The sequence below is a fragment of the Anomaloglossus baeobatrachus genome, chromosome 7, assembly GCF_048569485.1.
Source record: "Anomaloglossus baeobatrachus isolate aAnoBae1 chromosome 7, aAnoBae1.hap1, whole genome shotgun sequence".
Taxonomy (NCBI): Eukaryota; Metazoa; Chordata; class Amphibia; order Anura; family Aromobatidae; genus Anomaloglossus; species Anomaloglossus baeobatrachus.
In genome coordinates, this window is record NC_134359.1 from 9,091,921 (window position 1) to 9,102,782 (window position 10,862).

At 49.9% G+C, this 10,862-nt stretch overlaps 1 protein-coding gene across 1 annotated transcript; it reads left to right on the forward strand.

Annotated features, from left to right (window-relative positions):
• The first annotated feature begins 2,420 nt into the window (after positions 1-2,420).
• NIFK (nucleolar protein interacting with the FHA domain of MKI67) lies at positions 2,421-9,164 on the forward strand. The gene is given in 8 exon segments (XM_075318756.1): positions 2,421-2,490; positions 2,841-2,983; positions 2,985-3,098; positions 4,898-5,026; positions 6,759-6,867; positions 7,951-8,162; positions 8,530-8,592; positions 8,692-9,164. Coding segments are annotated over 8 exon segments (987 nt in total). The 5' UTR covers positions 2,421-2,453; the 3' UTR covers positions 8,872-9,164.
• Positions 9,165-10,862: the final 1,698 nt, after the last annotated feature.

The window sequence follows — 10,862 nt, forward strand, 5'->3', positions numbered from 1 at the left end:
AACGGAGTGAGCTTGCTCTCAGGGTTCACGTGTAGGATTTTCTGGATTATGTATTGGGAAAGTCCTATCCCCCTCGTTGCGCTAGTACCCCGATTTTGGAGCGGGTGGAGAACGATTCTTGAAGACTTCGCCCTCGTCGGGTGAATTACCAGAACGCTTGAAGCTACTTCCAGGCCAAGGGTCCACGTACCCCGTCGTGCCCTGGCCCCTGCCCGAAGATGGCTCAAGGCCGCCGGCTGCCCTCCTCGGCAGTTCCGTGCCCCTTGACACGATCCCCTGCGACCGGGGTCCAGCTCCTACCAGGCCCAGACCAACATCTGCCACCTAGTAAACCAAGGAGCCCAGCTCCTAACCTCTTCCAACTACTTGCGACCTCTCCTCTCGAGATTCACCACTCAACTGACTGCTTCTGACACTCCTGACCTCCCCTTACCAACTCCCCAAGTGGGCGACCCTATTCCCTACAGGCCGTCCATTGGTGTGTCTGGTGGGTGTGGTGCAGAGTGTTTCTAGGAATTCGATTAGCTTGTTCTTAGCAACACCAAAGGCCAGGGGCCCGTAACCAAGGAGGAGATGGACACCATGCCGAAGGGCAGATTGTGCAATTCCCTGTGACCACCTGATAGGCCGGGGGCGTCACACTGACACTCATTATATAATGGACAAGCTTCAAATTCATCACAGACCCTGGAAGAGCCAAATGTCACAGATTGTCCATCACTGTGGAGATGGCGGCCGCCCGGGTGTCTGGGAAATTCAGATAAGAAATGATTGTGCCGTTTGTCTCCGCACTTAGACTATAAACGCTGTAGTAGGACTAGAGGATTTATGTGCATGTGGTCATTCCAGAGAATGGCCACCAGGTGTCACCACCGTCAGAATCTCTTTATGCCATTTTACAGGTTCACCACTAGGTGGAGCCTCAGATATTATCTATTCCAGATGTCGCTTCATTATGAACCTGCATTTGTTGTTTTGCAGTAGGTGTCGCTTTACGGCACGCTCACTCTGACCAATCTTTGTCAATGAGGGCAAGCAGTTGGGCAGCTTTCCTCTTATACAGAATCTGGATGCGAGGAAAGCCACAACATGCTGCGATTTTCTGCTAGAGCCGTATCATTCGCACCCATTTAAGTGAATGGGTGCGAGAGAAACATCGGACTGCACTCGGAGGTTATCCCAGTGCAGTGCGATATATGCACAGGCTGACAATGGAGATGACGGGATTAACCCCTCCCTCTCCTCCGCAGCGCCCGCCCTCAGCTTCACAGTCACATGACACTCGGCTCACGCTCGCAGCAGAGTCTAAGCTGGGGGTCATTAGCATATCGCATCCGATGATGTCGCATCACATGCCATACGCTAGTGTGAGTCCAGCCTTATCTGGAGATGTGTTGTTGTGTTGCTGCTTGTCCAGTAGGTGTCACTATATCTGGAGATCGGTTGTTGTGTTGCTGCTTGTTCTGTAGGTGTCACTATATCTGGAGATCGGTTGTTGTGTTGCTGCTTGTTCTGTAGGTGTCACTATATCTATAGATTGGTTGTTGTGTTGCCGCTTGTCCAGTAGGTGTCACTATATCTGGAGATGGGTTGTTGTGTTGCAGCTCCACCAGTAGGTGTCACTATATCTGGAGATGGGTTGTTGTGTTGCTGCTCCACCAGTAGGTGTCACTATATCTGGAGATGGGTTGTTGTGTTGCTGCTCCACCAGTAGGTGTCACTATATCTGGAGATGTGTTGTTGTGTTGCTGCTCGTCCAGTAGGTGTCACTACATCTGGAGATCGGTTGTTGTGTTGCTGCTCCACCAGTAGGTGTCACTATATCTGGAGATGTGTTGTTGTGTTGCTGCTCGTCCAGTAGGTGTCACTACATCTGGAGATCGGTTGTTGTGTTGCTGCTCGTCCAGTAGGTGTCACTATATCTGGAGATCGGTTGTTGTGTTGCTGCTCGTCCAGTAGGTGTCACTATATCTGGAGATGGGTTGTTGTGTTGCTGCTTGTCCAGTAGGTGTCACTATATCTGGAGATCGGTTGTTGTGTTGCTGCTCGTCCAGTAGGTGTCGCTATATCTGGAGATGGGTTGTTGTGTTTCTGCTTGTCCAGTAGGTGTCACTATATCTGGAGATCGGTTGTTGTGTTGCTGCTCGTCCAGTAGGTGTCACTATATCTGGAGATGGGTTGTTGTGTTGCTGCTTGTCCAGTAGGTGTCACTATATCTGGAGATCGGTTGTTGTGTTGCTGTTTCCCCAGTAGGTGTCACTATATCTGGAGATGGGTTGTTGTGTTGCTGTTTCCCCAGTAGGTGTCGCTTCAGTACGAATCTGCAGTTGTTGTTGTTTTGCAGATTTACCAGTAGGTGTCGCTTCAATAAAATATTTCGATGCTGTTTTACAACCACGAGACGTCGCTTTATGAGGGGACGATGCGGAATTTCCGTCTGGTGTCGCTTAGTAATGATATCACTGTTGTCATTTGCAGATTTACCACAAGGTGTCAGTATTGTTTTGATTGCTCTCAGTGAGAGAAAGAAAATTATAATTTTGCAGTTGTGATACCTTTTAATGGCGACTGAAATAAAATAAAATGATGTTATAAAGCAAGACTTCGAGGCATCTCAGGTCCCTTCATCAGGCATAGGAAATATTGTTTGGTGACGTTATATTTCTTATATTTCGGTTTTACCACCAGAGGTCACTTTACTGGCGATAAGTAGATGTTATTTTTACAGTTTACCACAAGGTGTCGCTTTTTCAATAACTGCTACAGGTGTTATGCTGCATTTCCACCACCAGGGGTCTCTACTCCGTGATTTGCTTTGCTATTTTCCACTCTCCCGCTAGATGTCAGTAGCGAGACTCTCCTGGTCGTCTTCATCGTCTCCGCAAGGTGCCGCTGTTTCACGCTGTGGTGGTCGCTGCGCTCCTCCGGCCGCTGGGTGGCGATGTTGAGTGTTTGGATCCACGTGTTACAGTCGCATTCGGTAAAAGATGGCGCAGAGTGAGGAGTCGCACAGCTCGGGGGGTCCCCTGCTCTCCCTGGACCCCAAACTGCAGGAGGCCTTCAAGAAGAAAGTGCAGAAAATCCGCAAGAAACCGCAGGTAGCGCCGACTGCCGGCTCCTCTGTGCGGAGAGGGATGGGATATAGACGAGAGGCAGTGTATATACTGTGTGCTGTGTATACTGTGTGCTGTGTATACTGTGTGCTGTGTATACTGTGTGCTGTGTATACTGTGTGCTGTGTATACTGTGTGCTGTGTATACTGTGTAGTGTGTACTGTGTGCTGTGTATACTGTGTGCTGTGTATACTGTGTGCTGTGTATACTGTGTGCTGTGTATACTGTGTGCTGTGTGTACTGTGTGCTGTGTGTACTGTGTAGTGTGTGCTGTGTGCTGTGTATACTGTGTGCTGTGTATACTGTGTGCTGTGTATACTGTGTGCTGTGTGTACTGTGTACTGTGTGCTGTGTGTACTGTGTGCTGTGTACTGTGTGCTGTGTATACTGTGTGCTGTGTATACTGTGTGCTGTGTGTACTGTGTACTGTGTGCTGTGTGTACTGTGTGCTGTGTGTACGGTGTGCTGTGTATACTGTGTGCTGTGTGTACGGTGTGCTGTGTATACTGTGTGCTGTGTGTACGGTGTGCTGTGTATACTGTGTGCTGTGTGTACGGTGTGCTGTGTATACTGTGTGCTGTGTATACTGTGTGCTGTGTGTACTGTGTGCTGTGTGTACTGTGTGCTGTGTGTACTGTGTGCTGTGTGTACGGTGTGCTGTGTGTACGGTGTGCTGTGTGTACGGTGTGCTGTGTGTACGGTGTGCTGTGTATACTGTGTGCTGTGTGTACTGTGTACTGTGTGCTGTGTGTACTGTGTACTGTGTACTGTGTGCTGTGTATACTGTGTGCTGTGTATACTGTGTGCTGTGTGTACTGTGTACTGTGTGCTGTGTGTACTGTGTGCTGTGTGTACGGTGTGCTGTGTATACTGTGTGCTGTGTGTACGGTGTGCTGTGTATACTGTGTGCTGTGTGTACGGTGTGCTGTGTATACTGTGTGCTGTGTGTACGGTGTGCTGTGTATACTGTGTGCTGTGTATACTGTGTGCTGTGTGTACTGTGTGCTGTGTGTACTGTGTGCTGTGTGTACTGTGTGCTGTGTGTACGGTGTGCTGTGTGTACGGTGTGCTGTGTGTACGGTGTGCTGTGTGTACGGTGTGCTGTGTATATTGTGTGCTGTGTATACTGTGTGCTGTGTGTACGGTGTATACTGTGTGTGCTGTGTATACAGTGTATGGTGTGTGCGGAGAGGGATGGGATATAGGCGAGAGGCAGTGTGTGTGTACTGTATACTGTGTGTGTGTGTACTGTATACTGTGTGTACTGTGTGTGTGTGTACTGTATACTGTGTGTGTGTGTACTGTGTACTGTATACTGTGTGCGGAGAGGGATGGGATATAGGCGAGAGGCAGTGTGTGTGTACTGTATACTGTGTGTGTGTACTGTATACTGTGTGTACTGTGTGTGTGTACTGTATACTGTGTGTGTGTGTACTGTGTACTGTATACTGTGTGTGTATACTGTGTGCGGAGAGGGATGGGATATAGACGAGTGTGTGTATAGTGTGTCTGTACATACTGTGTGTATACTGTGTGTATACTGTGTGTATACTGTGTATACTGTGTGTGTATACTGTGTATACTGTGTGTGTATACTGTGTATACTGTGTGTGTATACTGTGTATACCCCCCCCCCCCACTCCACACTTTTTTGTTTCTCGCCCTCGGGGAATTTTGGGTTCACATCACGTAGTGTCAGTGATAATGTAACATTTGTCCCCCGGTGCTCACTCTGATTTGGGGGGTCTTTTTCTTTGTTACTGATTCCGCGCTCTCCCCGCAGGTGGAGGCCGTCGCCCCGGGCGTCCTGTACATCGGACACATTCCCCGCTCTCTCTTTGAGCCACAGCTCAGGGAATATTTCAGCCAATTTGGAACGATCTCCCGACTGCGACTTTCACGGAGCAAAAAGGTAAAATGTCACACGACAATCGAGGAAACCCCCAGAAAAGACACCATACAAAAGTGATTGTACAAGCAGAATAGTGAGTGCAGCTCTGGAGGATAATACAGGAGGTAACTCAAGATCAGTAATGTAATGTATGTACATAGTGACTGCACCAGCAGAATAGTGAGTGCAGCTCTGGAATATAATACAGGAGGTGACTCAGGATCAGTAATGTATGTACACAGTGACTGCACCAGCAGAATAGTGAGTGCAGCTCTGGAGTATAATACAGGAAGTAACTCAAGATCAGTAATGTATGTACACAGTGACTGCACCAGCAGAATAGTGAGTGCAGCTCTGGAGTATAATACAGGAGGTAACTCAGGATCAGTAATGTATGAACACAGTGACTGCACCAGCAGAATAGTGAGTGCAGCTCTGGAGTATAATACAGGAGGTAACTCAGGATCAGTAATGTATGTACACAGTGACTGCACCAGCAGAAGAGTGAGTGCAGCTCTGGAGTATAATACAGGAGGTAACTCAGGATCAGTAATGTAATGTATGTACACAGTGACTGCACCAGCAGGAGAGTGAGTGCAGCTCTGGAGTATAATACAGGAGGTAACTCAGGATCAGTAATGTATGTACACAGTGACTGCACCAGCAGAAGAGTGAGTGCAGCTCTGGAGTATAATACAGGAGGTAACTCAGGATCAGTAATGTATGTACACAGTGACTGCACCAGCAGAATAGTGAGTGCAGCTCTGGAGTATAATACAGGAGGTAACTCAGGATCAGTAATGTATGTACACAGTGACTGCACCAGCAGAATAGTGAGTGCAGCTCTGGAGTATAATACAGGAGGTAACTCAGGATCAGTAATGTAATGTATATACACAGTGACTGCACCAGCAGAATAGTGAGTGCAGCTCTGGAGTATAATACAGGAGGTAACTCAGGATCAGTAATGTAATGTATGTACACAGTGACTGCACCAGCAGAATAGTGAGTGCAGCTCTGGGGTATAATACAGGAGGTAACTCAGGATCAGTAATGTATGTGCACAGTGACTGCACCAGCAGAATAGTGAGTGCAGCTCTGGAGTATAATACAGGAGGTAACTCAGGATCAGTAATGTATGTACACAGTGAGTGCACCAGCAGAATAGTGAGTGCAGCTCTGGAGTATCATACAGGAGGTAACTCAGGATCAGTAATGTATGTACACAGTGACTGCACCAGCAGAAGAGTGAGTGCAGCTCTGGAGTATAATACAGGAGGTAACTCAGGATCAGTAATGTAATGTATGTACACAGTGACTGCACCAGCAGGAGAGTGAGTGCAGCTCTGGAGTATAATACAGGAGGTAACTCAGGATCAGTAATGTATGTACACAGTGACTGCACCAGCAGAAGAGTGAGTGCAGCTCTGGAGTATAATACAGGAGGTAACTCAGGATCAGTAATGTATGTACACAGTGACTGCACCAGCAGAATAGTGAGTGCAGCTCTGGAGTATAATACAGGAGGTAACTCAGGATCAGTAATGTATGTACACAGTGACTGCACCAGCAGAATAGTGAGTGCAGCTCTGGAGTATCATACAGGAGGTAACTCAGGATCAGTAATGTATGTACACAGTGACTGCACCAGCAGAATAGTGAGTGCAGCTCTGGATGATCTGGCGATCTGATCTTCGTGGTCAGCTTTGGTGTCTGATTCTTCTTGCTAACGTGATCAATTTTTATTTTGCAGACAGGGGGCAGTAAAGGTTATGCTTTTGTGGAGTTTGAATGCGATGAAGTTGCTAAGATCGTTGCGGAGACTATGAATAATTACCTGTTCTGTGAGCGGCTGCTGAAGTGTGAGTATCGGGGTCCTGGCGTCGTCTCCTCGTGGTGTCGCTGGAGGGTCATTGTCTTCTCTCTTCGCGGTGGAGCTGGAGGGTCACTGTCTTCTCTCTTCGTGGTGAAGATGGAGGGTCATTGTCTTCTCTCTTCGTGGTGGAGCGGGAGGGTCACTCTCTTCTCTCTTCGTGGTGGAGCTGGAGGGTCACTGTCTTCTCTCTTCGTGGTGGCGCTGGAGGGTTATTGTTTTCTCTCTTCGTGGTGGAGCTGGAGGGTCACTGTCTTCTCTCTTCGTGGTGGAGCTGGAGGGTCACTGTCTTCTCTCTTCGTGGTGGAGAGGGAGGGTCACTGTCTTCTCTCTTTGTGGTGGCGCGGGATGGTCACTGTCTTCTCTCTTCATGGTGGAGAGGGAGGGTCACTGTCTTCTCTCTTTGTGGTGGCGCGGCATGGTCACTGTCTTCTCTCTTCGTGGTGGAGCTGGAGGGTCATTGTCTTCTCTCTTTGTGGTGGTGCTGGAGGGTCACTGTCTTCTCTCTTCGTGGTGGAGAGGGAGGGTCATTGTCTTCTCTCTTTGTGGTGGCGCTGGAGGGTTATTGTTTTCTCTCTTCGTGGTGGAGCTGGAGGGTCACTGTCTTCTCTCTTCGTGGTGGAGCTGGAGGGTCACTGTCTTCTCTCTTCGTGGTGGAGAGGGAGGGTCACTGTCTTCTCTCTTCGTGGTGGAGAGGGAGGGTCACTGTCTTCTCTCTTTGCGGTGGAGAGGGAGGGTCATTGTCTTCTCTCTTCGTGGTGGAGCTGGAGGGTCACTGTCTTCTCTCTTCGTGGTGGAGAGGGAGGGTCACTGTCTTCTCTCTTCGTGGTGGAGAGGGAGGGTCACTGTCTTCTCTCTTTGCGGTGGAGAGGGAGGGTCATTGTCTTCTCTCTTCGTGGTGGAGAGGGAGGGTCATTGTCTTCTCTCTTCGTGGTGGCGCGGGAGGGTCATTGTCTTCTCTCTTCGTGGTGGCGCAGGAGGGTCATTGTCTTCTCTCTTTGTGGTGGCGCGGGATGGTCACTGTCTTCTCTCTTCGTGGTGGTGCTGGAGGGTCACTGTCTTCTCTTCGCAGGTGAGCTTCTGCCCCCGGAGAAGGTCCATCCCAGGCTCTTCGTTGGCTGTGACACCATATTTAAGAAGCCCTCGCTGCCGGCTGTGGCCAGATACAACCTGAAGCGCAACACAAGCCAGGAGAAGAAAATGATGACGAGGCTGATGGGCAAAGAGAAGAAGCTGAGGAAGCGTCTGGCTGAGAAAGGCATCGACTACGACTTCCCGGGATTTGTAAGTGTCTCCGCTGGTGCGGCCGTCTCTTCGGCTCCTCCGCCAGTGACGCCTAGTCACTTTCTATAGTCTTTCTCATCTCGCCCCGCTCTCAGACCCTTCTTGTGGTCATTGATTAGAGGCCGACGGCTTCCGCAGAGCTGACACTTCACAAAGCGTCAGTGCAGGTTCAATGCATCAGTCCTGGTTCTCCCCGGATTGTGTGGATCTTTGTGTGATTCGTCCTCAGCCGTCCGGATGGTAAATCCTCGCACAGGACGAGACCCTGACGCTGGGGCGGGAGGGCCGAGGTCACCGATGTTCTGCATTTCTCCGTTTGTGCGGTCAGATCCGCAGTTGGATGTAATTGTGATTTTTGTGCCTCCAGGCTGCGGAGAAGAAGCTGCAGAAAGCGTCGGCGGCCGATGCTGACACGTCCGTGACCAGTCAGGTGAGTAGAGCAGACCCCCGAGCTGCAGACGTTGCACTAACCCCCACCCCCCACCGCCCCCCTCCCAGGGATGGATGTTAACCATCGCTTTCTGTTTAGGACCTGACCCCGGTGTGCACCCCGTCTGTGCTGGAGAGGAGGAAGTATCGTTGTTTCGATGCTGCCGAGGACAGCGACGATGAGATTGTGCTGAAATTACCAGAGGTTGAATCTCCCGTCCGAAAACCAAAAGGGCCCACGAAAAAGGGAAAGAAGAAGAAAACCAAAAATGTGAAATAATAAAGACTGAGGAGGCTGCGTGGACTCAAAGCGGAGAGAAATCCTATCCACAGGTGGCGTGGGCTCGTCTGCCCGGAACTGCACCCAGAGACTCCCCCGGAGCTGCGCTCTGAGTGCTGGCGGGCACAGACTGGAGCAGAGCATTCTATGGCGTCTCTGTTCTGCTGTATGGACCCTGCTCTTCTGTCTCGGCATCGCCCCGGTGCTGATTCTGCTGCTGGTGTCATTACCAGATTCGGGCACCGTCAGACTTCACAAGATTGTAATAAACCAGGATGTGTCTGTTTCTGTCATCCGCGGTCGTCGTCCTTCTTGTCATTATTAGTCCTGGATGTGTCCTGTTAATGATCCGCTGTTCTCCTGGGGCTGGACCGCCCGTCGTGATTCTCTCTGTGTAAGGCTGGTTGCAGACGTCCGTGTTTTAGGTACGTGTGACATGCGTTTTGTAACACGGATGTCACGCGTACCCGTGTTATTCTGTGATGTGCTTCACACGTCCGTATTTGCACACGGGACCGTGTGACCTTTCATGACCCCGCACGCACACGCGCAGGCATCTCCGGCAGCACGGATGGCACACGGATGGCACACTGATGTGATCCGTGTGACATCAGTGTAAAACATACCGGAGAAAATATGGGTCTTTTTAATAAAAATATTTTCTATATTTACTTCTCTCCAGCGATGCTGCCTGCGGCTCCTTATACTCACTGAATATTCAGTGCCCTGAGGAGCTGGAAGTGGGGACAGCGCTGGGGACTTCAGTGCTAGGGACCGCATCGCTGGGTGAGTGTACAGCAGAGTATGTGTGTTGCGGGGACAGCATCGGGGACTCATCACAGTTCCCAATGAAGTCTGATGAACCCGTGAAGCTGTAGTGCGGGGGGCATCAGAGTTCATTGGGAACTCTGATGACCTCCTGGATGTCACTGTGCTTTGTGAATACTCCTGTCCCCGCGGTGCTGTATCCCTCGCTGTACCCGCAATGCTGCGGCTTCCTGAGTGCGGTGACTAATCGATGAATATAATGAGCGGCGGTCAGGAGCGGGAGGCAGCAGAGACGGAGAAAGCAGGTAAATATGAAAAATCTTTTTATTTCACAGACCTGTGTTTTCTCCGGTACCTGTCACACGCATGCAAACACAATGTCACACATATGACCATAACCATGCGTGTGACTGGTACCTGATTTAAACACGGACATCTCAAACCAGCCTAAGGCGCAGTGTTAGCGGATCGCCTCCTATAGAATCTGTGCCCTGCGGAGCTGCTGCTCGGTGTCTGCTGTCAGTGTAAAGGTGGTGTCACACATAGCGACGACGATTACAACGACTGCTAAGTCACCATTTTCTGTGACGTAGCAGCGACATCCCGTCACTGTCGCGCTGTGTGACATCCAGCAACGACCTGGCCCCTGCTGTGAGGTCATTGCCGAATGTCCTGGGCCATTTTTTGCTCGTTGCTCTCCCGCTGTGAAGCACAGATTGCTGTGTGTGACAGCGAGACAGCGACGAACTGAAGCGAGCAGGAGCCGGCGTCTGGCAGCTGCGGTAACCAGGGTAACCAAGAAGCCCTTTCCTTGGTTACCTGATATTTACCTTAGTTACTAGCGTCCGCCGCTCTCATGCTGCCAGCGCCGGCTCCTGCTCGCTGCTTTCCTAGCCGGAGTACACATCGGGTTAATTACCCCATGTGTACTCCAGCTACCTACAGTTAGGTCCAGAAATCTTTGGCCAGTGACACAGTTTTGGCGAGTTGGGCTCTGCATGCCACCACATTGGATTTGAAATGAAATCTCTACAACAGAATTCAAGTGCAGATTGTAACGTTTAATTTGAAGGTTTGAACACAAATATCTGATAGAAATTGTAGGAATTGTCACATTTCTTTACAAACACTCCACATTTTAGGAGGTCAAAAGTAATTGGACAAATAAACCAAACCCAAACAAAATATTTTTATTTTCAATATTTTGTTGCGAATCCTTTGGA